The sequence below is a fragment of the Talpa occidentalis genome, unplaced genomic scaffold (assembly GCF_014898055.3).
Source record: "Talpa occidentalis isolate TD23 unplaced genomic scaffold, MPIMG_talOcc4v2.1 talOcc4.17, whole genome shotgun sequence".
Lineage (NCBI taxonomy): Eukaryota > Metazoa > Chordata > Mammalia > Eulipotyphla > Talpidae > Talpa > Talpa occidentalis.
Genome location: NW_023601754.1, coordinates 21,221,848 through 21,249,621, shown reverse-complemented (window position 1 = coordinate 21,249,621; position 27,774 = coordinate 21,221,848). Strand labels below are relative to the sequence as shown.

The following is a 27,774-nucleotide window of genomic DNA, read 5'->3' as shown; positions in this document are numbered from 1 at the left end:
TCATTAATTATAAGAAAAATTCAAATCAAAACCACAGTAATCTATCACCTCATACCTGTTAGAATGGATGTTATCAAAAAGAAAGAAATAACAAATGTTGACAAGGATGTGGATTGTGGGTGGGAATGTAAATTGATGTTATGGAAAACAATATGGAGGCGCCTCAAAAAATCCAGATGCTCCAGCATTCCACTTCTGGGTATTTATCCAAAGAAAATGAAAACATTAGCTCAAAAAGATTCATGGCAGCATTGTTTACAATAACCAAGACATAGAAATAACTTAGAGTCCATAGATGGATAAATGAATAAAGAAAATATGGTACATATACAGATGTATGTATATATATACACACACACATATGTTTGTGTGTATATATATACACATACACGTGGTGGACTAGTATTCAGCCATAAACAAGGAATGAAATTTTGACATTTGGCACAACATGGATGAATCACTGGGACATTATGCTAGGTGAAATAAGTCAGACAGAAGTTAATATTGCAGGATCTCACTTATATGAAGAATCTTAAAAAAGAAAGAAAAAAATCAAGTTCACAGATACAGAGAATAGATTGGTGGTGATCAATTGGTGAGTAAAATGGATAAAGTGGGTCAAAAGGTAGAAACTTCCACTTATAAAATAAGTCCTGGGGGTGAAATATATAGCATGGCTACTGGAGTTAATAATACTGTATGGTATATTTGAAAGTTGCTAAAAGAATAATCTTAAAAGTTCTCCCTAGAGGGGAAAAATATAACTATATTAACTCGATTCATTGCAGTGATTATATCAAAATATATGCATTGAATCATTTTGAATACCTGAAACTAATATATCAACTATACTTCAAATTAAAAAATTATTAGTAAGAATAAAGGAACATGACCTTTTAAAAAAGGAGAGGGGTATCCTTCCTCAAGCCAATTGGTTTGAAGTGTGGGGTTTGTGGGGGGACATATGGGACGGCTAGTCAGACTAACTTCAGACAAACAACAAATAATTTCTTAAAATAAGTATAGCCCATGCAAAAACTCTTTGTTGTTTATTTGAAATTCAAATTTAACTAGCCATTGGAATTTTATTTACTAAATCTGGAAGCCACAGGACAAAGGTATCTGGTAACTGCCAGGGGCTGTGGTTGGAAAGGAGCAGGATGGACCCAGAGAGAAGCAAAAGAAAGCCATCAGGAGTGAGGCCAGAGAGCAGGGAAAGTGATGCCAGGGGACCACAGAGAAAGCCCAGGCTGGGCAGAGCCTTGGGAAAGAGGGGAGGCAGAGGCAGCTGGGAGGCCCAAGCTACTGAGTTTATGGAGTGCTCCTGGTGCCATGACTCTGGAGGATGGCCGCAGAGAAATGCAGCGAAACACCAAGAGAGGGGACGCTTGAGTCTCCAACTCTGCTCCAGGCTGGAGAGAGCCTGACAGCCCATGCAGGAGGGGGCGCTGTAGGGACCAGGAGCAGCATCCAATGAGGGCCTGGCCAGTCCTGGGCACGAGGTTTTCTCACATTGCAGTGGCCCCACGTAGGCTCTCCTTCCTACAGGTGAAGGACGTGCAGCCAGCGGGCTCAAGCATCCAGGTCAGTGGGCCGCCTTGCATCTGACTGAAACCAAAACTGCTCTTGACTTTATGCTCTCAGCTTGAAAACCGCCTCCCATCCAGGCCATTGCCAACACGTGTTTTCACATTGTTCCCATGTCCCACGTCCCTCAGGACTGCCCCTATTTTCTTCACGGAACAGATCACTACTTGAAATAGTGGGATGTCTTCAGTGTCCTCTGGCTTAATACTCACAGTGGGGGCTCTGGTTTGCTGCTCCTCCTCAGCCTCCCCTGCCCCCCTGTTGCCTCTCAGGGGCTTCCCCCTCTGCTGCCCCTCTTTGCTATCTTGGACAACAGCTCGTTCCTCAGGCTCCATATGCCCCCTGGCTGCCTGCGCCATCCATGCTGAGGCCGCCAATCCCCTTCTCAGCCCAGGTCTTTCTCCTGCGCTCCCTGCCATGTGGCCAACAGCCAGCCAGCCCAACATTCAGACAGGCAAGGCCACATCCTCACAAACTCAAACTCATCAAGTGTGACGAGCCCAATGCAGCACTATTCACAAGTCACAACCTAGGTGCCCACTGACAGGAGTGGATGAGAAGGCTTTGGGTATATATATATTCACCATGTATGTGTGTATACATGTATGTATATGTATGTATTTATATGTATACACATACACATATACACAATGGAATCCTCAGCTATTAAAAAAAAATGAAATTTTGGCCTTCGTGGCAAAATGGAAGCCACTCTAAGGGATTATGTGAGGTGAAATCAGTCAGAAAAGAGAAAAACAAATGTTAGATGATTTTACCTATACGTGGAGTATAAGGGATGGGCAGAACAAAACAACAATAAAACAGTGGACTTTGACAACAGAACTGAGGTTACCTGAGAGGAGAGTTTGGGGAGTGTAAGGGTGGAAGGGGTCCAACAGATGGGGGTGTTGTTGTGTGTACTAAAAAAAATCAGTGTTTACATTCAAAATAATGATATTAAAGAGGTAGGGTTTTCTCCTATAGATGATGGAAGCTCAGAACAGCTCAAGAGCGTAGAAAAAAGGCAAAAAAAAAAAAAAGAAAGAAAAGAAAACCCTGATGGTCATTAAGTAAAGCATCTGGAGTAAAGGACGAATATATTTCTGATTGGATCAGACCCTTCACAGAACTGGAGAAATAATCGCGACACTCCAGAGGAGGAGGGCTAGGAAGTTAGCGCGGCCACGCTGCCTGGCCACAGGAAAAACTAGATGCTCACTGTGGAGCAGGCTACAGAAGATGAAGAAAGCTGACTGCAAATCTGTATGATTTCAGAAACATCCAAGGAAACAAAGCAAAAGAAAGCATATAGTATCAAATTCAGGACTAACTGTTAGGAAGAAAAATAGAGGAGAATGGCAGGACAAGGGGTTGGAAGAACTTGCAATTTAAATAAATTGATTTAAAAGGACCTCACTTTTTTTGTTATCAATTATTTTTTTCTTATATTGTTGTAGTCCCCACAGTTCACCCATCACCATATCACCCGTAAACAATCACCATATTCCCTTGTTTCTTCCCTCCTCTGTTTTGACCTCCTTCTCCTTTCCCCCTCCTTTGCTGTATACCTCAAATTTATAGTCAGCTTGCTAATTTTTACTTTTTCTTGACCTTTCAATTGGCTTATCTATATTCCACATATAAGTGAGACCATCTGATATTTATCTTTTTCCTTCTTATCTATTTCAGCTAGCATAATCCCTTCCAGCTCCATCCATGTGGCTACAAATGAGTTTGTCCTTTTGATTGCTGAGTAATATTCCATTGTGTAAATATACCACAGTTTTTTGACGTATTCATCCGTTTTGGCCACTCATATCTTGGCTATTGTAAAGAGTGCTGCAAAAAAACACAGGAGTACAGGCTTCCTTTCTAATTAGTATTTTTGTGTCGAAAGGCCCTCACTTTGAGAAGATATAAGGATCAGGGAATGAGCCATATAGCTACTTGCAGGAATGTCTCTTTAGGTAGAGGGGATAACAAAGCAAAGGTTTACAAGAAAAGTGTGATGAGCCTTCAGGTGTAGGGGTTAAGAGGACCCCAGGCTTGGAATTGCACTGCCTGAGTTCAGGTCCCCTTGCTGCAATTTATTGACATTGGACCAAGTCACTTCAATTCTCCATTGTACAAAAAGGAGAAAGTAACAGTGTCCCCATCATGAGTTGTGCTGGGGTTAAGTATGATAATGTGCAGATATTGATAGCAGGGCCTGGTAGTTGGTGAGCCTCGTTAAATATTACTGGTTACTATTATTATTGTCATCTTCTTTGCTAGTCCCCAACAGCTCTTCTTCAAACATGATACCATCTTATAACTGTCGCTCAAAACCTGGTCACCTGAGACTTTGAGTCATTCCTAACCTCTCCCCTTCCTTCACACCTCAACTTTCCCAATATTGCTGGCTTTGTCTCTCCAAAGAGAAACAAGTGTTTCTCCAATCTACACCCTCTAACCAACATCCATGACTCCTCTCACCTACTCCTCTTTTCTGTGATCCACCCACCTCCTGCCTCACAATTTATTCTGTAGCAATACTGAATTGTCTATAACTTCCCCATGAAGTAAGTGGTCTCTTCTCTATGAATTAGCTTATGCTATTTTCTCTGCCTGGAAGGTCCTGCCTACCTTATTTCCCATTTGCTAAGACCCTGTGTAGGGGTCACCTCCTCCAAGAAGCTTTCCTAGAATGCCCAGATTGGACATCACGCCTGTCTTTTGAGTTTCCACATCTTAGACTTAAATTTATCCTTTGAGGTAACCATCTCTCTGATTAGTCTAGAGGTTCTTCACCAAGCCCACCAAGGATTTCAATCATGTTTACTGAACCAAGATTACTGTAGAGGAAATCCTACCTACAGAGCCATTCTCCATCAAAACAAAGGAAGAAATCTATGAAAATGAAAAAACTCATTTAAAAATCTAGAATAGATGGATTCTCCATAGACCAAAGTGTTTGATCAACAGCTTTCTTAAACCAACCAGTGAGATTCAAAATCAGGGAAACTGAGTCCTCTTGCCTGCAGGGATTGAGGGGGAGTGACTCTGCCCATTTGGGGGATTTTGCAAAAAAATAAATAAGAAAGAATTGGATTATAGGCACTCTGTGCAGTCTTATTATTTTGACAGAATAATTTCAGAACTTGAAACATGATCTCTGGGGGAAGAGGGAGACATTTTTATCACAAATTAAGGTGAGACAGATGTTTGGGGTCTAGTGTTCCTGAATCAAAAGCCCCACTGTTGACAACCCCATCAACAGAGAGGAGACAGGAACCCCTTCTTTTCCTTCTTATGAGTTTTTCTTTCCACCACATTTGAGGATTTTTGTATTTCCCTGGTGTGAAGATAACACACTGATAAGACACCAGACCAAGCTCCTCCAGACACTACGGGCTAGGTCTGCAGCAAGACCCTCGGCATGCGAGGTGCCTTTCCACATGTCTCCAGGAACGTGGTTCTTCAAAATTCAGAAGGCAGAAAACCTCTCAGTCTCACCTTCTCTCACACACACACCCAAACAGACCCTCCCTCTCCAGGCAGACCAGCGCCCATATTGCCACAGCGAGGCAGATGAGAGTTTCTGGGGAGCCGGCAGAGATGAGGACAAGGACCACCGGCCATCGCAGAGGGGGCACATTTTAACAGCCTGAACAGGAGGTAGGAGAGCAGATCTTCTGAACACCCCCTTATTTGTTCACCCCCAATAGCAAAGCCCAGCCCTTAAGAGGCACCCAGGGGAAAGGGGCTGATGTGACCAAGAAAATAACGTCTCCAGAGTGACTAATGCCCCACTGGGACGGGCTTGACTTGGGCCTGGCTGCCTGCCACAGGGACCACAACCACTTTCCAAGGACATGGAGGGCAAATGTTCCTGACAAGATTCCCTGAGAGCTGTCCCTTCCCAGCCCTGCCTCTCCCTGGGGCTCCCCCAAGGGCCCATGAAGCCCTGAGTAAGGACATCCAGGGGCCCAGAGGCTGAGTCACTCCCTTGGGGCCAACCTGGGTCATAACAAGTTCGTTATTTCAAGGACAAGTTCTCAAACCCCTTATCCAGTCATGCACCAGATGGGAACCGACAAGCGAATGTCCATAAGCAGTTGTGGGAGACAGGCCTTCCCCCAAATCCGTTTCCTCTGGGTCAGAGGCCCAGAATGCCCTGTGAATATACTTTCAGCACACATGGAAGAGGCTCCTCCCTTCCCCAGCCCTCAGAGGGGGGCGGTATTTCTGGGCCGGGGGCCCCCCACCAGCCTTCAGCTCTCCTCAGCAGGCCCCAGGGACCCCAAGCCAGGGGCCTCCTACAGAGCCATTTTCTGAGGCATGTCGGCCATCCCTTCAGAGTCTAGGGAGGGGTGGGGGCAGCAGGAGGTTGGGGGCCTGGAGCAGGGGGAGGGCAGCAGGAGGCGGGGAAGGGGCAGCTGGGCAGAGCCAGGTCACCCAGGCAGGAGGCCACAGAAGGGAGCTGTGGATTGCTCCAAGTTTTTGATGTGCCTCCTAGCAGAGGGGGTGTCTAAAACCATTTCAAAAGCTGGGGGAGGCCCAGAGAAGGGGCCCCCATTCTTTGTGGGGAGGGGGAATTTCAAAGGAGACCACGCTGTTGAAAAGGTTTCAAAAGACCCTTGCTTTTCTACCAGCTCCAAATCACTCCTTCCTCAGCAGCCGCCAGGGGAGGGGTGCTGGGGAAATGTTTCCAAGGAGACATGCCCTGAGTCATCATAACTCTCAGGGTCTGGAGGCTGCAAAGCCACAAAGAGGCCCCCCCGCTATAAAAAGGCCAGTTTAGAGTCCCCCAGGGGAGGTCTCCAGCCGTCTAGGCCCCTGGGGAGCCTGCCCCAGACCCCCAGTGCCCTGAGTTTATGAGAAGGCCGCCAAACCAAACAGTGCCACTTCTACCAGCTGAGTCCCCTTGGTGCCACTAAGGGGGGCTTTTACCCCCGCTGACTGCAGGCGGCCACTCTGGGGCATGGGCCACTTAGCAGGGGAAACTTTCCACAGGGACACTGGGCCCCAACACTTTGTACTGGGATTGGAGAGCCAGCCCCCAGCCAAGTTCCTGTACCTACCTCTCTTCCAGTCACACTCCCCAAGTCACCAGAGCCAGCACGACACACAGCACAGGCCAAGTATAAATTCCATTGCCTCCTTCCACACTTCTTCCCGGCCTCCTGCCCTCAGCCCCAGGCCAGACCAGGAGGCTCGTCATTCCCATCTTGCTCCCCCTCAATACTGCAGCCAGATTCATCTTCCTAAAACACTTAGCTATGCCCTGGCCAGACTGCTCCACAACCTTCAATGGCTCCCTAGGCTAAGTCCAAGGTTGCATATTCCAGTGCACACGGGGACACAAATGAAAAAAGCACCCCCAATACACACAACTACAATAGAGACAGGTGGGGGCTGTGGTGCCTGGGAACACACAGTTGTGCTCCCACAGCTGTGCCACGTGGAAGTGTGGGGCCCTGGCTGCCACCCCTTCTGGTTTTCAAGAGGAGTCAAGTAAAACATTAGCTAAAGGGCTCCCAGATTTGGATCTAGATAGAGGGTCAAGCCCCAACCCCTTAGCCAGGCTTTCTAAGTCCCTCATGGGCCAAGCTGCCTCCACGCCCTCACTGCCTTTGATGCTGCTTCATGAGATGCCTCCAAGATACCTCCATCCCAGACATATGGGGGCCCCTGCCCCCCCAACTCACTTATTCTCTCCTACTTCTGAGTATTTCTCACCCCACAATCCTCCTACAGATGGTGCTCCTCACCTTCTCAATCTAGCAACACATCCTGCGAGGACAGCCCCTGCTCCGGCCTGGCTCTGGGACCCTGTCTTTCCTCCCTACTCCCTCTGCCAGGCCTGGCCCGACAGAGAACTCTCTCTCCTTCAACACCCAGACCTGTCTGACGGACCTATTTGGATCCAGTGGTCCCTGTTCTGGAAGCATCAGCCTCACTGCGCTGTACTAACCTAGATGCCCACCAGCCTCCCCTGTGGACAGGTACCCCCGTGGGCAGCGCTGGACTTCTCTTGCCACAGGCCCTGGCAGAGGAGCCAAGCAAGTGGAAACAGCGGCTTTGGATCAGCCCTCAGCTCTCTACTCCCGTCTGGGAACTTGAGTAAGTTGTTAAACCTCCCCTAGAAGGATAAAAATCATGTACACCTACTGCCCCTGGTGTGTTAAGGCTCAGTGCTTGGCAGCTGTTAGCAGCCTTACCCAATGTGCCTTCCCATTCCTGCCTGGTGTGTGTGCTGTGGGGTCCTCTGTGGGGTGCTGGGGTCTCAGAAGGCAGGGGCATGTCAATGCTAAGTTCTTTAATAGGTGGAGCTGATGAGTCCAGAGGAGGATGAACAGGTGAGGAGGGTGGGTAAGAGGTGGTCCCTCGCTGCCACCAGAGGTATGGTTAGCAGCCATACCCCAGCCATGCACTAGAGACCCAAATGGTGAGACTTTCTGCAACTGCAAAATCATCTTGCAGGTGCTGAGGACTGAGGGTCCCATGTGACCTAGAATCAGGCCAGATCCCAGCACTGCCAGGTAGATGGGGTTGAGGGGCCCGGGTCACTCACCAGATAGGACTCCTCATTCACACAAAGGCCCAGACGCCCACCAAGCCCTCCATTCAGATTCCCACAACTCTAGTTAAAAGCAAACCCTCGCCTTCCACCTGAGGACACAGCTTCCAGGCTGTGCACGAAAGGAAAGGCAGGAGGAGGGCGGGGGGCACATTTGAAATCACTGTGGTCCAATTAGCCCGCTCTCGCCCTTGTGCTTACAAACAGGAGTATGCATTAACACCTGCTACAAAAGCAAACATTTTTAGATATCTTCATCTTCACCTCCTCGACACTCCCGTGAAAGCGGTCTCAGCAGCCAGTAACTGACAAGGTAGTTTCCTTCTTCTGCTTCAGCAGGGGGCTTTCAAATAAAAGAAATTAAAAAGCCACCAATCTCCTTGTCAGGCCAAACTCCTGGGGTTCTACCTGCCCCTTGAGGGCTCCCCCACCCCCTCACTGCTGGGCGAGCGCCGCCAACAGTGGGGGCCAGTGCCCTGGGGATGCAGGGACCCACGCCCATGAGCAGGCAATACTACAGCGAGGAGGGGACCAGGTCTGAGCCCAGGGTTACTGCTTCTTCTGAAGTCAATGAAACACGTGGGGACCCAGCTGTGCAGAATGCCCTAGCACCACCCTGGGAGCATGGGGACCGCTTGGGAAATTCGTCAGAACCTACCGAAAGGACCCTACTCATAACCTGTGACCCACCACCCCAGGCTCTCGAGATAATGCCACTACAGTGGAGTCCCCACATGCCACGAAAACATTCCCAGAGCGCGCTATTGGAAACAACTACAAAATGGAAACTACCCAGATGACCATCAGAAGCAGAAAAGATAAAGGGTGATGCGTTCCCAGAAGGGACAGTCACGTCTGTGAGAAGGAGTGGTGTCCGCCAAGAAGCAAGAGTCAGAGTGAGCAAAAGACACCAGCAGATCCCACTGACGTAAAGTGCAAAAAGGCAAAAGCAGCCTACGCTTTGGACATCAGGGCATGAGAACCTTTTGTTGGTGGGAGAGTCCCAAGAGGGGCAAGAGGGGGCTCCTGGTCATCAGGGTGTTAGTTACACAGGGGGGCTCCGTTGCTGAGCAGTCACTGAGTTATACACTTGAAGGGATTTGTTCTGATGTATGCAATGAACCCATGTATAACAATGCTGTTGGCAGGGCTGCTGTTAAAACTATAAGGAAAAGAGGTTACAGGAGGAAAAGTGAGAGGAAGTTCAGGGTCAGGAAGCTCAATCCTCATTGTTCAGACTACAGGGGCCTTGGAGAAGGTGATCTCCAAAGATCTAAGGGCATCAGGATTCCAGAAGCTTCCAAGGCTCCCTTCCTCAGCCCCATGTGCACCAGAAATCCACCTGTGCCCTCGATGTGGGGGTGGGGGTACGAGGTAGAGGATGTATAGGGCAACCCACACCCAGCAAGTTCTTCTTTATCCTTCCTCTAAACTTCAGGCCAAGTGGGAAGGCTCTGTGATTTTGAAAGCTCCCCTCCTAGCAAGGCTGAATTTTCCAAAGTCCAAAACCACTTGAAGAGGAATAGGAAAAGGACCGAAATAACTTTGCAAGCGTTCTGTTTTGACAACGTGCCTGAGGAATTCACACGTTTAGTGGGGAAATGCAAGCAGTTAAATCTATTCAATGTCATGACATACGAAATTGAAGCATAATTGCCCCTGAGTGCTTGGCAACTGGAAAGCACTTTGTTTCAGAAATGGAGGGAAATTTATGCTGGGAAATGGAAGTGACTGTCAGAAGTTTGACTGTAATGTGAGTGGAGCCGCGACAAGAGGCTCAGATGGATATGGCGCTCAGCTGACACTTTTACTCCCATTTGAAATATCTCAGAAATGGCAGCAGCGGCTCCATCCTTTGCCCTAAAAGCCAGAGAGATGATGATGGGAGCCGCAAGCTTCAAGCCCCGCGAGTGGCTCCAGCACGGTAGCAGGAGAGGCTCTTACCGATCATGTGGTTGGCAACATGGATTTGGATCTCTCTCTCATTCTCGAAGGTCATCTGGCACTTGATGCACTGGTATGTCTTTTTCTGTTTGGAAACCAAAAAGAAAAGGAATGAGACCATTAGGGGGTGGAAAAGAAATGTGAGAGCAGAAAGCAGAAGTTCCTGGAGGTCCTGACTCGAGTTCCCAGAGGACTCTGGGCCCCTCCAGGTCTCTCTGGGCCATCCTCTTCCCACTGCCCCTGAGGCCAGCTCTCCTGTCTGGGGAGAGGAGTGGACTCTCCAGCCTCCATTCAAGGAAGCTGCTCCTCTGCAAGATGAGGGGGAAACTGCCCCACCCCAAGATGAGGACACGGAACAGAAGCACAAAAGGAAGGTGAGGGAGGCTGACCTGCTGGGAGCAGGCCCCAATCCATCTACCTACCTTCCACCTTTTTATCCATACACACACACATCTGTGTGCCCATTCAATCTCACACACACTCACACTCTCTCTCTCTCTCTCTCTCTCTCTCACACACACACACACACACACACACACACACACACACACACACCCATCCGTCCATCCATCTTTCCATCCATCCAACTACTCTCACCTTTTCACATGTCCTGTGAGTCATGGGGCCAAGCAGAAGACACTGCTCCCACCCACTCTGGTGCTCGAGGTAACTGAGGATTTCCTCACATCTACCTTAGGCACATGGGTCCCCGGGTTGACCTGAACACACAGAGAGCTATTACCAGCTGACTCTTGAGGGTACGGGCAGAAAAATGGAGATCATCAAATGCTTTGAAGCTTCTTGAAGACCTATTCCAAAGAGTGGAGCTCACTCTCACCGCTAAGCCTCCTGTGGACAGAGGGGGCGTTAACCTGTGGACAGAAGGGTTGTGGCCGGCAGATTTTAGGATGAGGGAGAAATGGTATCAGGATGCAAAATACCCAAGTTTTCTTGCTCCTGGGAGGATGTCTCTCCAGACCTCTGAAAAGGGAGTCAGACTTCGGTTTTGGCTGAGCACTCGGGTCAAACTCTCAACTGTGCAGCCAGGATGAATCACCAGGCAACTCAGACCCAGCACCCATACCTGCAGCTCCCCTAAAAGGCCTGGTCTCCCACCTCCACACCTCTGCTTATGCTGTGGCCTCGAGAACTCAGTTCAGATGTCACTTCGTCTAAGAAGCCCTCTCTTGCCACTGCAGAGTAAGTTCAGGGTCTCCCCAGGCCCCAAGCTAACCCTGAAAGCATCGAGTTAACCAGTACATGGCTTTCTCGTGGCAGATTGTCTCGTTTGCTCCCCAATGCACCATGAGCACCTAGAGAGCCAGGATGTACTTTGTCCACCTTTGGGATCCCACGGCCACCAAAGACTAAGTGCTTAGGATCTGTTGAACAAATGAGCCAATCTGTAAAATAGCAGGGGGCCTTCCCTCCCCACCCCCATGTTTTAGGAGGCCTGGGGGTCCTTGGTGCAGGTCACAGTACCAGGCCCAGAAACAGGCGCTCTGCATGGAAATGCCCTGAAAGGAACGGGTGAGTCTGCAGGGATAGGACAGGGCTGCGGAGTCCAGTGTCCCCACAGGCAGGGGGAAATGCAGGGGTGGAAGACTTCTGAGGGGGCACATCCCAGTGCCCCATGTCGGCTCATCTCCAGTTTCACACTCATGGAGAAGAAAGACCTTGGGTTTCTCCACTGTCCAAGTCATTCATTCTCTCTCACATGTGTCCCCTACTCACATTGCCTGGCGAGTCTGAGAGCTCTTGATGCTGATATGAATGAATGAATCAATGAATGAACAAGTGGATGCAGTCATGAAGCACGCCCCATGCCAAGGAAGCCAGGGGAAGGCCTGCTAGATGAGGAAGACCAGGCTCCCTACCTGGATGGGAGGTTCTGGAGGCCACAGCCGTGGCTGGTCCAGACCAGTGTGGGGGTCAACCCATGATGGAGTGGTTCTGGCTGCTCCTCCCAGGGCAGGTGAACAAAGGTGGCTTACTATGCTTGGAAGAGTAGTTACTTGGGGTCCAGGCAGGACAATGCCCCGACACCATATGGCCAACCTCAGTGACAGAAAGAGCTCTTCCAGAGGTCTGGGCCCTTCCAGGGGACGGCAGGGGGAATGTCTCTAGGAAATTGCCAAGGAGGGGTCAGAAGGATTGCTGGCTAGAAGAGCCTGGCTAGTCTCTCTGTCTCTCTGTTTCTCTCTCTGTCTCTGTCTCTCTGTCTCTCTGTCTCTCTCTCTCTCTCTCTCTCACACACACACACACACACACACATACACACTCACACAGCCTGTATGCACAGGCATGGATACGCATATGAGGACACGCACACAGATATGTGAGCATACATATGTACACTCCCAACTCACCATCCACACACAAGACCCTCCTGGGCAGTCACGAGCACACACACACACACATAGGCAGGCGCAATGCCCTCAGAGAAGTTGAGGTCCTGTAGATCAAGTTCTCGTAGGGGTACAGGCTCAACTGATCCCCAGAGACACACAAGCCCTCGGGTCCCTCTCTCTGGAGGTCTGATAGTGGCACCCGTCGCTCCCACATATGCCAGCGAATGCACAAGCCGCCACGACACAGATGCACGCACAGGCCCGCCCGGCACAGATGCCTAGACTCACAGGGATGCACCTGCACCACATGCAGGCACACACACACTCACTCACACTTGCACACACAGCTTCATCAGCATCAACCTCACGAAGGCACCGCACAGAGGGAGAGGCCACAGGTGCTCAAGGTCCAGGGCCCAGGGCACCCGGCCTCGGCTGTCGTGTGCTCCTGGTAGGTGACACAATCCTGGGCACCAAGCAGGTGAGGGCTTCCTCACTGTGTCCCTCCAGCTGCACCCTGGGCCACTGGGTCCTCACCCCAATACCTCTTCCTGGTCTTTCCCAGAGCCCCCTCACCTCCTCTGAGCCCTAGCCCAGAGGAGCCATAATCACAGAAAAACAGAAACTGGCATCCAAAGTACCTACTCTGCCATAGCCCCTTCCCCAGCTCAGGAGAAACAAAGCTGAGCCCATGGGGTACAGACAGGAGCTGACCCCAACCTCCAGCAAGGCCCCGCACAACCTCAGAGAGAGCCCAGGACAGGAAAACACACCTGAGCGTGGAGTGAGGAGAGGGACGGGCAGGGAGAGGGGAGAGCGCTGTAGGGCAGTGTGGGCCATTTACTGCCACGGAGCGGCTCGAGTTCACTGAGCATATGCTATGTGCGGGCGCCGTGGCTCTGAACGCTCCCCGCTGCTCAGCAAGCGCCACTCTGTGGAGGGAGACAGTGGAGTTCCGAGAGGCTGAACCACTTGGCCCACACTCCACGCTGGTGAGCAGGAGAACCCGGATCGGGTGGCAGGCAGGCCTTACTGTCTGAACTGCCATCCTGACAGGTGACAAAGCCGGCATGGGTGGACCTGCCCTCCCCCAGGACGTCTGTTTACTCCTCTGTGAGGTGCAGGAGAGAGCACCCAGTCTGCCCTCCTGCAGCGGGAGGCGCCATGAGGATCTGGTGAGTCGACTGGGGATCGGGGTTTGCCCAGGGTGGCCTGGAGTTAGAGTGATGTTGTTATTACCCATAAACAGAGGGGAAGGCAGAAACCTCAACGCTTCACGCTCCAGCCGACAGCAGCCTCAGCCCCACGGGAACCCAGTCCTCCGAGAGCTGGTTGCTATGGATACACTCCCAAGGGTCCCAGCCTGCCAGCCCCCAAGCCCCTGTGCAGCCCCCAGAGTCTGCTCTCACATGCGTGAGTCCTAGGGGAGGAAGGGGTGGGCTAACAGACAGCTGGGCCCCTGCCCCCAGGCGTGCCCAGGCAGGGGGCAAGGCCCCAGGGGCTGTGCCTTACTGGGGAGGCACCAGGCTTTGTCTAGTTTCTTTTTGCAAATGGCCCATCTGCCCAGACCTCTAGATGTGATTCAGTTCACCCCCTCTCTCTCACAAGGCCTGAGACAGGGGGAAGAAGTAGCGGGCTCCCAGAAAACCAGCCCCCCTTGGTTTGAATCCCTGCACGCCATACACAGCAGGGCGTTCTTGGGTATGTGGCCCCACCTTTCTGCGCCTGGATCCCCCCTTTGCCAAAATAGAGGTCGCAGCAAGGTTCCCAGGTTGTTGCCATGGAGACAGTATAAGAGAGGTGCCCAGGAGAGCACCACCTGTCCACACAGTAGGGGCTTTACAAAATGGTGCAGGATGCAGGACCCAGGGCAGGGACACGAGGCGGTGGCTCCAACAGCCCCCGGCTTTGGAGGTACTAACACAGCCTCACAACCAGCAGCAACCCACTGCCGCGGTGGCAGCAGCACCAACAAGGCAGGGATGGGGCTGGGGCTAGGAGGAGGGGTACAGGGCCTGGGCCCAGCCACACCGTCTTGGTGTCTGAGCAGCCCCAGACCCCGCAGCCTCTCCCCTCTTTCGACCAGGATAGGCCCCCAGCGCTGGCTAGTCTCTTGGTTAAGAGCCAGATTATGCTCCACACACTCCCTGCGGTCAGGCTCCTCTGCGTCGTGGAAGCTGGGCGCCCAGGCAAACTCCCTCACTGCTCCGAGCGCCCACTTGCTCACTGTGCTTGTATTAAACAGACATAAAGACCTTGGCACACCTCTGCCCCTTGGTAAGATATGATTTAAAAAAAGGAAAACTAGCAAGTGGCGCTTACTGCATGCCCAGCACTTCCTGTACTCATTTAATCCTGGGGGCCAGTGCTGAGGTCAGCATGGGGGTGGTGACAACATTCACTGGCTGATGAGGAACAGGGACCAACCTAATAGCAAGTGTGAGTTAGAAAACAGAAGGGCCTCCCCAGGCCTGCCAGTGGGGCCAGCTTTGCAGACTGACACTATTGCTACTCTGATTCCACTTTACTGTTACTTTGTACTATCACTACCATTATTACTTATCACTAGCGCTAGTATTTGCTGCGATTATTACTATTACTATTTCCTTCTGGCTTTACTAGTGCGCCCCAAGTTCACCCACACTGGAAGACCAGCAAGCTGAGGCTGAGGAGACAGAGTGGACAGCAGTGACCAGGCCACGTCAGGACCTGTAAAGGGTGTCCTACTAGACACTTGCCTAGAGGTCTGGCTCGGTCAGAAGAGTTTGAGAGGGTGGGACATTACCGCCCCTAAAATGAGCTCTCTGCTCTAGACAACCTAGCTGGACACGTGGTGTGCAGGACACACCTCATTCAGGTGTGTCCCTCTCCAGCCAGGGTCATGGACAGGTGCCTCTAACTGCCTGGACCTCATGTGGGAGCTGGGCCTGGAGGCCTCGACTGTCCCTTCCACCCTGGGTTCTCCCTTCACTCTCTTAGCCCTCCTCCTCACTCTCGCCCTCAAATCCCAGTTCTGCTCCCACAGCAAAACACCCTCAGCAAATATCCCTGTCTTCCAGCAGGCACCTGTCACGGGTGCTCCTTCCCCAAATCTTGCCTCCCTGCCAGTGGCACCAAAGCAGCCCTTGTGGGAAAGATACTCCTGAGATCTGCCTGGCACCTCCTTGGTCTGGAAACAGATAACACAACTCAATGGCAATCCCCGTTCTGGGCTCACCCAAGGACCACACAGACTGCAGGCCACCATCAGGCCCCCTCGGCTGTTGGACCCAGAGCCTATGCACCTTGCCAATAGCCCCAACTCCCCCTGCCTCATTGAAACCACTGTTTATAGGCCTGAAGTTCCCCCAGGTCAGGGATCCACCGAGGCAGGGTCTATTTCTGATTCTCCTTGGCTGCCAGGAACTCCCAAACATAACGGGTGCTCACAACAAATTTGATGAACCAATCAATCCATCCACCCAACCTTAATGATGCCAGTAACTGGAACCATTCCTGGGGCTGCGCTAACTGTGATGACATTGCAGATGATAACAGTATCGATGGGTGATTACAGCCAGCACGACACGCCCTAAGGGCCAGGTTCCAAGCCCTTTATGTACAATTAGTTCTATGAATTGTTAAAGGAATCCTGGATCTAAAGCCCAGACAGCAGTGACTTGCCCAAGAAGACCCCACATGCCAGAGACTAAGCCCACCCAGATCAATGACCACAGTGACAGCCATCACTAACGGGGCTTCCGGCATTTCACACACAGCCCAGGCCCTATGTTACGCCCCGTCCTCTCACAACAATGCGACACGAGACCCATTATCATTCCCCTTTCACAGATGAGCACTTGACAAATGAGGCCCAGAGAGAGATAATATATGTCACATCACACAGCTGAAAGGGGAGCGGCAGCAGCAGGTTCAAACTCAAACTCGACTGACAAGCAGATATGCTGATGGAGCTGCTTCTCTGGGCTAAAAAAGGGGTCACCACCAGGACACTTTGGGGGTTCCTTGGGGTAGTGCAAGGAGCAGGGGGCCAGCCCAGGCAGGCTCACTTACCCGGGGCACTGGCGATGTCTGGGCGCCTTTCCGGGGCCCACTGGTCTCTGGCGTGAGGTCCCGGTGGTCCGTCTGCATGTGGCTCTCCAGGTCCTCGGCACTCTCAAACTTGACACTGCACTCGGGGCAGCGGAGGCCAGTGCAGGGCCGGTCGGCAGGCTCGGGTGGGGCCAGGCCACCCACCTGTCCGTTGGCACTGCGGGCCATACAGCCGGCACAGAGGCCGTAGGGCAGCCCATTGACGTCCAGCTTCACCAGGTCCTGCTTGCTGCGGAACTCTTTGAGACACAGGGCACATTTGTATAGCTTCTGCAGCCCCTGGCCGTTGGGGGAGGATGCAGCCGAGCTGCCCGCCAGCTTCTGCATGTGGAAGGTGCCGTGGATCTTGAGCTCCAGCGTGGAGGTGACCGTCTGCATGCAGACCACGCAGCGGAAGCCCGTGAGCGAATTGCGCAGGTCCGGGTGCATCTGGCAGTGCTCGATGAACTCCTCCTCGCTCTGCAGGGGCATCTTGCAGATGCGACAGGTGCCCGTGTCCAGGCTCTTGCTGTGGGTCACCTTGTGCTCAGTGAGCGTCAGCAGCGAGGGGAAGCGCTCACCGCAGATGGGGCACATGTAGTGCTTGGCAGGGCCACGGTGTGTCTGGAGGTGCTCCCGGAGCCCATTCTCCGAGAAGAAAGTCCGCGAGCACACGTTGCATTTGTGGCTGCCCTTGATGAACTCGGCCTTCTTGCGCGAGCCGTCGTCCTCGCCCGGCCGGATGTTGTGGTCCCGCAGCCGGTGGTTCTGCAGAAGCACCTCCATGGTGTAGGCCGCCCCGCAGATGTCACAGCCGTACATGGGCTCCGAAGCGTCCACGTCATCCTCGCTGGCCTCGTGGCTGTTGGGCGCCTCGGGGTTCTTGAGCAGCATGCCCTGCAAGTCAGCGGGCTCGGCCTTCTTGGTGGCAGCAGGGGGCACCCCATTGGCCGTGCCGTTCTCTGTGGCAGCATCAAACACGCAGTGCTTCTCCCGCAGGTGCTTCTCCAGCAGGATGATGGCATGGAAGGCCTTGCTGCAGAACTTGCAGTTGTACTTCTTGCTGTGGGTGGTGATGTGGCACTGCAGCTCCACCTCGGTGCTGAAGGTCTCCCCACAGAAGATGCACTTGTGGGCCTTGGCCGGGTTGCCCAGGTGGCTGTGTTTGACGTGCACCTGCAGGTCGGCCTCCTTGCGGAAGTCCCAGTTGCAGGCTGTGCAGCGGTACATCTTCTTCTCATTGCTGTGCTTCACCGCCAGGTGCACCTGGATGGACACCTTGGAGTCGAAGACCTCCTGGCACAGGGTGCAATGGTACAGCACGAAGGTATGCATGTCCAGCAGGTGCTTCTGCAGGTCGTCCACCGAGGAAAACTGCTTGTCGCAGCTCTCACATACATAGTGGGTGGACGTGGTCATATAATGCACTGTCAGATGCTGCAGGAGGGACTCCTGGGAGTCAAAGTCCTCTTTGCACTGTGGGCACGCCTGCTTCCGCAGCAGCAGCTCCAGGTGCAGCTTCAGGTGGGTCTGGAAGCTCTCAAAGTTGGAGAACTTGAGGTCACACTGATTACAGGGGTACTCGCCGTTGGAGATGGAGTTGGCACTGGCCGAGAGCCGCTGCCTCTTTGGGGAAGACACCTCGACGTCAGACGAGACCGGACTCTGCTCTGCCTTGGACTTCTTGCTGTGGGCCAACGGAATGTTCTTGTGGTTCTCCTTGATGTGCTTGGTAAGCTTCAGGATGGAGCCAAAGATGGGCGAGTTGGTGCAGTAGGGGCAGGAATAGACCTCCATGAAGGACTGCGTGGGCTGCACCACCGGGGACTCCAGCTTGGCGCTGCCAACACTGCAGTGGGCCTGCTGGATGTGCTCGGTGAGGGAGGACTCGGTGAGGAAGCCCATGGAGCACTGGTTGCAGAAGAAGGCGTTACTGCCATCGGGCGGGTTGGCGTTGGGGCCACAGTGGGAGACGCGAATGTGCTCCTGCAGGCTGTTGATGTCGGCGAACATCTCGGGGCAGTAGTTGCAGTGGAAGGCGGAGATGTTGCCAAACTGCATGACGGGGTAGGCGTGGCTCTTGTGCAGCTTGCGCACATGCTCGTTGAGGTTGTACAGGGTGGGCATGGAGTCCAGGCAGATCTGACACGTGTGACTCTGCTGGGGCTTGTCCGCGTGGATGGTCTTCAGGTGGATCTCCAGCACAGCTAGGCTGTTAAAGTCCCGCTTGGAACAATAGGGGCAGCTGTAGACCACCTTGGACCAGCCCTGCCCATCATCCCGCATCTTCTTCTGGCCCCGCAGCGGCTTCAAGGTGGAGTCCGGGGTGGAGCCGCGCTCCACGGAGGCGCTGGAGTCCGGCGTGGCGCTGCTCATGGAGGCCACGCTGCCCAGCACGGGGTCGGGGCTGACGCTGTGGTTGCTGGAGTCGGGCTGCCGGTGGCTGTCCAGGTGGCAGTAGACACCCTCCACCGAGGAGAACTGCTCGGGGCACATGGGGCACTTGTGTTTCTGGTTGGCGTGGGCTTGGTGGATGTGGGCAAGCAGCACGTTCTCGTCGACAAAGACCTCGGGGCAGTGGATGCACTGCAGGTCGGCCTTCTCGGAGAGCTGGGGGTGGCGGGTGAGCACATGCTTCTCCAGCTCCTCGGTCTGGCTGAAGGTGTCTTCACAATAGTCACACATGAAGTCGTCCTTCTTGGCCTCCTTCTCCGACTTGGCCAGGTGCTCCTTGTTCTTCTTGTGGGCCTGCATGTGGCTCTGCAGCGAGCTGGTGGAGGAGAAGCCCCGTTTGCAGACGGTGCACTTGAAGGGCTTGCTGGAGCTGTGGGTCTTCAGGTGGATCTTGAGGTGGTCGCTGCGGGAGAAGGCCGCCTCGCACTCGTGACAGTGGTACTTCTTGTCGCCCGTGTGCAGCTTGATGTGCCGGTCACGGCTCCTCTTGTGCTTGAAGAGGCGGCTGCAGTAGGTGCACTTGAACGGCAGCTTGTCACTGTGGATCTGCTCGTGCCTCTTCAAGTAGCTCAGGCGGATGAAGGACTTGTCGCAGAACTGGCAAGGGTACGGCAGCCCCGTGCCCCCTTCCTCCTCACCCAGGCCGAGGTCACACCCATCTCCAATCATCTGCGTGGGTGACGCAACATCCTTGCTGGAGGGAGATGAGGCCACCCAGGAGAGTTGTGGGTCGTCGTCACCATCTGCAGGGGGAAGGCAGAAAGGAGATTAGAGGCAATTCCCAGGGCCGCCGAGAAACAAGGACAGAGCCAGCTTCTCGACAGCTCGTGGGCTGAGGCTGTGCAGCTGGCCAACTGCGGCAGGGGGTGGGGAGGGAGTCCAGGGGCCCGGAAGCAAGTGGATGGACATGAGGGCCTTGCAGTCTGCAGAGGAGATGGCAGGATATGGAAGGGACGTGCCTTTTCCCTCGGCAATACCTGCCAGGATGAGGCACCCCCAGAGGTTTCTGCTTCCCCGATCGGGATGGGGGTTAGGGGGGAGGGGTGACAGCCTGGACAAAGGCACCGGAAATGACCTCACAGACCATCGGTCCCAGAAGTCAAAAGGAGGCAAGTCCTATCACCTGTTCACACAACCTGGGAACTGACTCCCCTCCAGCCCCGAGTCCTGGTGGGAATCCTGCTGGGTCCTCAGGGGCACAGGCAAAATTTTGCAGGAAAATAAAATGCACTTGAATGAATCTGTCCATACCACATTGTGTGGGGTTGGAGGGACTGGTGAAGCTGGAGCTGCTGCTTCAGGTAGCAGACAGACATAGGCGGCGAAGTCACGGCCACATAGCATCAGATCCAAGGGCAAAACAGGAAGGAAGCAAAGGGCACTTGAGAAGGGTCTGTGGGTTTCCCAGCCCAAGCCATCCTAAGCCGGGAGTTCTTCTCTGTTTCCTCTTCGCTCCTGGATCCACCCCAAGTCGACCCAGTTCCCCAGGAGATGGCCCGATGATGCAGTGATCAAACAAGGAACCAGGACCCAGATGGGCAGCGCTCAGAGCCTAGTGGGCCCTTAAAACCCCCGTGGCGGGCGAGGGAGGCGTGCCTTGCAGAGTCCCGCCGGTCATCCTCCCGGGGGACAGGGCCGCCCCGCCCCCAGCCTTAGCAGGCCCGTCCAGCCTCAAAAGAAAACTAAACAAACTAGGGCTGCTGTTTCTGGGAAAACAAAGGCACACAGGACACGGCAAATAAAGCCAGAGAGTCCCTGCCTCGGTGGGGTTGAACCAAGCGGGGAATGAGTTCCACAGCTCAAGTTTCGTGCCGGGTGGATTTAAAACTTAATAATGAATGAAACAGACCACAGGCTGCTGTGGGCAGGAGCGAGACAAACAAAAGCTCAAATTTGGCTGCACTGACCTTGCTCTTGTAACCCAGAGGGAAAAAACCACTGCCCCCGCCTCTCCAGGCCCCCGTCACCCCAGCTTAGTCTTCAGAAAAGCCTCGCAGCCCGAACCCAGACAGTCTTGGCCAGAGGCAGCCCAGACCCAGTTCAGGGTAGGCCAGGGGGACCACAGACCCCGGCATGGGTAGGTACTTGACACACATAAGCATACACAGCTCACATGTCACTCCCACAACTCACACTCACCTTCAAACACACACTCTCACGGTCATATATATCCAGTCACATACTACCATTCCCACTATCACTCACACACAAGTTGAAACATAGGGGTACACACACTCATAGGCACTCAACACACCCTCACCCGCAGGCACACACACTCACACACACTATCGCGCTCACACAACCAGAAGGGTACAACACAGACCTGGGGTCCCAAACACCCCCTCCCACCCCACTTTCCACTGTGCCTCTGCTGTTCTAGGCCAACCCCAAGACATGGAGAGAGAAAGCCCCATGCTGGGACTTTAGGGCTGGCGGCCTCCAGAGTTTACTAGGCCTTCTCCCAGGCCCCACCCACCACCAACAGCCCACAGCCCCAGGCCCTGACCGTGTGAAGGTCTGCCTGACCCCACTTGGCACCACAGGCAGGGCTGGCAGAGCTCTGCCTGGAAGGCTGCGGCTCTCCAAAGCTCCCAGACCCGAATCCTGCATCTCCCAGCAGCCTCCCACCTCTGAAGCTCAGCCACCCAGCCTGCGCGGGGCGCCTCCCAGAACACCCTCCCGGAGTGAGGGTGCCTGCTCCCCTGGGGGCCTCACATTACGGGGCCCTTTGGATGGGAAGGACGCAGCCGCTGCCAGTTCCTCAGATTAGATGCAGCGGGAGGCGCCCCAGCCATTGCCTGCCAATTCCCAGCTCCTGCCAGCTGGGCTCCGCCGGGCGCAGACAAAGGGGCCCAAGGGAGGGGATGGCTGGAGCTGGGGCAGCTGGGGGACCTGCTCGGCCCCCACCCCCTGGCCAGGCTCAACCTGCTTTTATTATTTTGATGTCTTAGCTCAGCACACAGAGCCCTTCCTATGCACCCAGGTCTCTGCTAAACACTTTTAGTCACCAATGAGGTGGGCACCAGGACCCCATGGCTGTTTAACGAGGAAACTGAGGCACAGCCACAGCATCATTCCCCAGGAAATGACAGCACCAGTCAGTACTATCCAGTCAGACCCCTTGACAAGGGTCTTGATGGGCCCCCACCAATCAGTCCCCAAGACTACGCCTGCACAGGTGAGAAAGGAAGAAAGAGGAGACTCTCAAGAGGAGACTCACAGCCCCCCATGCCTCCTTTGAGCCCTCTCTGAGCAAAGAAAGGAACCCCCTTTCTGCAATTCCAGGAGGACCCCACTGAGGCCTTGCGGGAGCTTGCTGGCACGCTCAGGTGTGGATTGCTCATGGGCTGAGCCCAGTTAGTTCAGGGCAAGTGAGACAAGGAAGACACCTCATCCAATAAACCCAGCCTGCACACAGCTTTTCTGACAAGGTTCACTTGCTCCCAAACCCTCGCAGCCCCAAGATCAAAGCCCTGCTTCTCTGTTTATGTGTCTGCCCAGGGAAGCATTCCCTCAAACTTCAGACTCTTTACATATTTGGATAAAGAAAATTTATTGTGGGGCCTCCCTGGTGGCGCAGGGGTTAAGTCTCAGAGCTATGATGCTAGCACCAGCCACTGCGGCAAGAGTTTGATCCCTGGCCAGGGAGCTGATCCACATGGTGCAGCAGACCTCTCCTGTCTCGCCCGCTGCTCCCCTCAGCAGTGTGTTTCAGTAGATCCACCTGTTCTGCTCCCCACTCTGTTTCTGGTAGATCCTCTTAGCATCTGTACCTCTGGCCTACACCCCAATCCTTATAAGCATAAATAAAATAAATCTTTTAAAAAAAAGTTATTGTGAAGAGTGGGTGAGAAAAATTAATGAAAAACCGCTATTACCCATTTACATAAAATGTCCAGAAAATGCACATCTGTAGAAACAAAGCAGATTAATGGTTGCCTTGGCCTGCAAGAAAGAGCAGATACCAACTGCAGAAGGGCAAGAAGCATCTTTCTGAGATCCTGGAAAGGCTCTGTAACTTGATTGTGGTGAGGCCTGCACAACGCTGCAAATCCACAAAAGTCGTTGACTAGTTCACTTAAAACATAAATTTTATGATAAGCAAATTATACTTCAATAAAGCTGTTAAATAAAAGCACTATTTGGCCAATAATAATAATTAGTACTAATGAGTACCACTACTGCTAATATTATTAGCAGCTCCATTTATTGAGCATGTCCCAAGTGCCAGCACTCGGCTAAGTGCTTCTATTACCACAATTAATTTCTTTTCATCCTCATAACCATCAGGAACACCCCATCTCTGAGATGAGGAAGCTGAGACTCGAGTTGGTAAGTAATATGCCTTCAGCCCCTCCCCCTACCCTCCCCCCAAGAGACCCCCAAGGGATCTGGTCAGAGCACCACGTCTCCCAGAAAGGAGAACCCTAATCTGCCTGCCAGCGCCACAATCCCTGGGGCTCATTGTGGGGCTGCCTGGTTGGCTTTATTTTTCTGCAAACAAGTTTCAAAACTAAAGCAAAGCACATTATTCTGGGAGCAACAAACTGAGCAACTGCTGAGATTATAATCATGTGAATTGAAATGAAAAATAAGGCTGCTTACACTGAAAAGGCCCAATCAGGGGAAATAGCCATGTTGACATATAAAGTCCCAAACTCAGATGGCCCTGTTGAAAGCCTTTTATTCTAATAACATTTAACCTTGGCGGCTGCTGTCCCTTCCCTCCCAGTGCATTTTGCTTCGGGAACAAGCTGGAGAGATGAGCAGGGCCAAGGCGCTGGGGTTGCACGTGCGGGAATGTGGGCAGAGGAAGGTCCCCTCCTTGCTGTATAACACCCCAGCGCTGAGCAGCAGGCGCCAGTCGGGAGCAGTTGTTAGGGTACACACAGCTGGCGGGGGTGCAGGACCTGGGTGAAGGCAGCAAGCACCACGGTCCCTTTCAACCTGAATATTCTAGAGAACTTCGACAGCAACTTGAGTGCAGGAAGAAGGAAGGTTTAAGAAAAGTCCACTTCTTTGGGTAATGTGTCTGTAAAGATGTCTTTGAGGTGCATGTCATATAGTGTTTCACCTATATTTCCTTCTATATATTTTATGGTTTCAGGTTTTATGTCTAATTCTTTAATCCATTTTGAGTTGTTTTTTATGCATGGTGTGAGGTAGTAGTCAAGCTTTTACACTAGCTAAGGATCTTTTAAAATAGCTTTAAAAGCTTTTAAAATAGCTCACTGGATCAAGAAGATGTGGTACATATACACAATGGAATATTACTCAGCAATCAAAAAAGATAAACTCATGCAATTTGCAGCAACATGGATGGAGCTGGAAGGGATCATGCTCAGCGAAATAAGTCAGAAAAAAAAAGAAAAAGAACGGATGGTCTCACTCATAGCAGGAATTTAGAAAACCTAAATAAGGGACCAGGAAAAAGACTAATTAATACAAAGTAAAAATCAAAATCAACAAGCAACTATAAACTAGAGACACACTGCGGGGGTGGGGGCGGGGAGAGGAAGAATTAGTGTCAAAATAAGGGGGGGTTGCAACTGTATGGGGAACATAACCAAAATGAAAATGCATACATTATGCAAAAATGAAAAATGATGTAAGAATTATATAAAATAAAAATAAAAAAAAGAAAAGTCCACTTCAACCAACCCACTTCTTTATTTCCCAAAAACTGCTCATATAGATTTTACTGTGCCCAACTGAGATAGGTACTATTATTATTACTCCCATTTACAGATGAGAAAACTGAGGCACAGAATAGTCAACTGACTTGCCCAGTGCCACAAGCTAGCAGGCAGAGGAGCCAAGATTCAGATCCAGTTAAGCCTGGTTCTGAGTCACTGCTTTCAGACATAGTTGCCTTGAGAGGGGGGCAGCAGCCGCTGAGAAGATCAGCGGGAAATGCAGAGACTAATGCCAGACCCTCATTGCCCCCACCCCTCCCCCTAGAATGAGTACAAAGAAATATAACAAAATGAGCAAAAAAAATCACTTTCAAAATGGAGATTAAAGTTCTTTAAAAACGACTAATCCTATAAAAAGGAAATGGGTTATATGAGGTTTTTGCTGTCTGACGCGGGAAGAGAACCCAAACAAGCATAAAAGAGTGGAGAAGTTTCAATAAAAATTCAATTAAGTGGGAAAAAATAGTCACTGGGTTTCAGAACACATCAGTGGCAGAAAGCGGGTGAGTCTCCGCTCTTGTGGCCACACTTGGTGAAGCCACAGGCTGATGCTGCTGTCTCCAGGCGCCCCACGCACCTTGTCTGCAGGAGCGGAGTGCAGGCTCCCACCCCATGAGGGATCCACCGATCTTCTGTCACAGAGCATCAAGGCCGGTGCCGGCACAGACATGGGAGAGCAGGAAGCTCACACATCCACAAGAGTGAGCCGAAGGGGGCTTCACTGCAATGAGGGCCACAGGCTGAGGAGGAAGTGAGCCTCCTCATCCTATGCAAGAGGAAGGCTCCCTACACTATGCGGGAAGGTGGAAAATGTTGATACCCAGGCAGTTCCAGGTTTCTAGAACATTCCAGGGCTAAGCAGCACCATTTGCGTAAATGAAAATGACCATCAGACTCCAGCGGGCATAAGAACTGAGGTAGAGGCAGAATGTAGGTTCTTTCCAAGTCTCCTGCGGAGGGGGCTGTGCTGACCACTGAGGGTCACTTAGCCCTGCCCATGGACAGTCCAGGCCATGCAGAAAAGATTCACTTAGTATAAGCATGGGCTCTGTGCAGGGTGCAGAGAAAAGGGCATTGGACAGACAGTCCATCAGGAGACCTGGGCTTCAGCCTTTTCTGCTGTAACAAGGGAAGTTGGAATTTTGGCCTCCAAGTTCCCTCTGGTCAAATATAAAAATCATTTTGCACAATAGTCCAACCACCTAGACTCCTTCCTCTGTAGCCATCAAAAAAGCTGACAATTTTTTCACAAGGCCCCCAAAGACTTTGTCACTCACCCATTTCCTTGGGAAAATAAAAATTGCCAAGAGGTAAGTTCCCCACAGGGCAAAGCTCTCTGGTGCACAGGCAGTCCTCTGTTCTGACCTCACCCAGAACTCCAGGAAGGAGAATCACTATGGTCCTGCCCCAAGCTCAGAGAAGTGGGACCCCAGACTCAGGAACCATCTGTTCTAATCCCAAATGATACAGAGGGAGAAGCTGAAAAAACTGGTAATGGTTGCCTAGCATACTGTATTCAGACAGATTTTGAGATCCTATCTGGGCTCAGAAGAAATGAATGTGGAAATCAATTGGTGATGTCTGCCATGAGCACAGAAGTATATGAATGGAATGTTCAAAGGGCACTCGGCAAATTCAAAGAAGGCGTTTCCTGATTCCAGGCACTAGAAAAGAAGCCATAAACCATCAAGTTTTCTACTCTAAGAAAGAAGCTATGCATATTTCTGAAAAGGGAGGCCTTAGGGCCTCCCCGGTGGTGCAGGTGGTTGAGCGCAGCACTGTGAAGCTGTCTGCAGCCTCTGTAGCACAAGTTCAATCCCTGGCCAGCCAGGGAGATACCCACATGGCACAGCAGACCTCTCCTGTCTCGCCCGCTGCTCCCCACAGTGCATTTCAGTCAGTCTGCCTGTTCTGTTCCCAGCTCTGTCTCTGGTGAACCCTCTCATCCTCCCACATCTGGCCTGTGCCCCAGTTCTTGTATAAATAAATAAATCTTTAAAAAAAAATAAAAATGGAGGCCTTGGGCAGGGTCCCCAATATCTAGTTGTTCAAAGAGAATCAACAGGACTTGGCAGATTCTGTGACATTGTGTTGTGGTCAAGAGAGAGGTCTCTAGTCGACTGATGGTGAGGCCCACCCAAAGTGGACATAGAGCAGCCTGGACATCATGGGAGAGCATAGCATGTCCCCAGAGCCTGCAGTGCCAGAGCTGCTGACATGAACATGCTCAGGGCACTAACCACAGAGGCAACCAGAACCAAGGCAGGCTTTCCAGACATGAAGTGATGCAAATCCAGCTGTGGAGGCTGTGGGGGTAGGGTAGGGTGTGTGTCTGGGCATAGTCCTGGCCTCTTTTTGGAAAATTCCAAATCTTCATCTATCCATCCCCCTGTGCCCCCAGAAGGCTGGTGCATCTGGAGGGAGGTCTGTTGCTGGCAGAGAAAAGGGGTTGGGAAGACTCAGCCACCTCTGAGGTTCTTTCCTGGGGTTGCTTCCAGCAAACTGTGAGCTTCCCTGAGAGGCCCCAAGCTCCCTTCACAGCAACTCCCTGGGCCAGAGTAAGGGCCTGGATCCCTTGGTATAAAGACCCAGTAGAGTCAGGAAGTACCCTGAGTTCCCATACCAGGTAGGGTAGCCTCACCACTAGGTGCCAGAGACTCAGCCCCCAAAGGTAGAATCCAGGCTTAAACTAGGCTCAGGGACCCACAGGCAAGAAGGGACAGGATGCCTATCTTATTCCTCACCTTCCACCAGATGCCAAAGCTGACCATCCATCCCAGGATACTCCTCGACTCAGTTACATCCATGTAGAGTTAATAACAACATGAGATGGCAGCTGGTAAGAGGAAGTTAACAGGCCATCACTCACAGTATTTCACAAAGCGGGAAACTGAGATCACACAGCAAAATGCAGCCAGGTCCAGGACTAAACTCCTAAAAACCACAACTGTTACAGCTTATGGAACAGTCTCTGTAAGCCAGACCCTTTGCTGGCATTGCCCCACTTGAGTCTCACATCACCACTGAAGTCAGAACTATTAACATCCCCTTCTTTACTACTGTGCAGCTGAGGCACCAAGAAGAAAAGCAACGTCCTGGGCCCACCAAA

General features: G+C 52.1%; 1 protein-coding gene across 9 annotated transcripts in view; it reads right to left on the bottom strand.

Moving 5' to 3' along the window:
- Positions 1-27,774, bottom strand: part of ZNF423 (zinc finger protein 423) — a 312,753-nt gene that overhangs the window by 107,748 nt on the left and 177,231 nt on the right. For all 9 annotated transcript variants that reach the window (XR_005126089.2, XM_054697048.1, XM_054697046.1 and 6 more), the window contains 2 exons: positions 16,498-19,712; positions 10,094-10,178 (listed from right to left, as the gene is read on the bottom strand). Coding sequence is in view for 8 of the 9 variants with exons in the window: in XM_054697048.1 (XP_054553023.1) it covers positions 10,094-10,178; positions 16,498-19,712 (3,300 nt within the window). In the remaining variant the exon portion in view is untranslated. The remainder of the gene's footprint in view (positions 1-10,093; positions 10,179-16,497; positions 19,713-27,774) is intronic.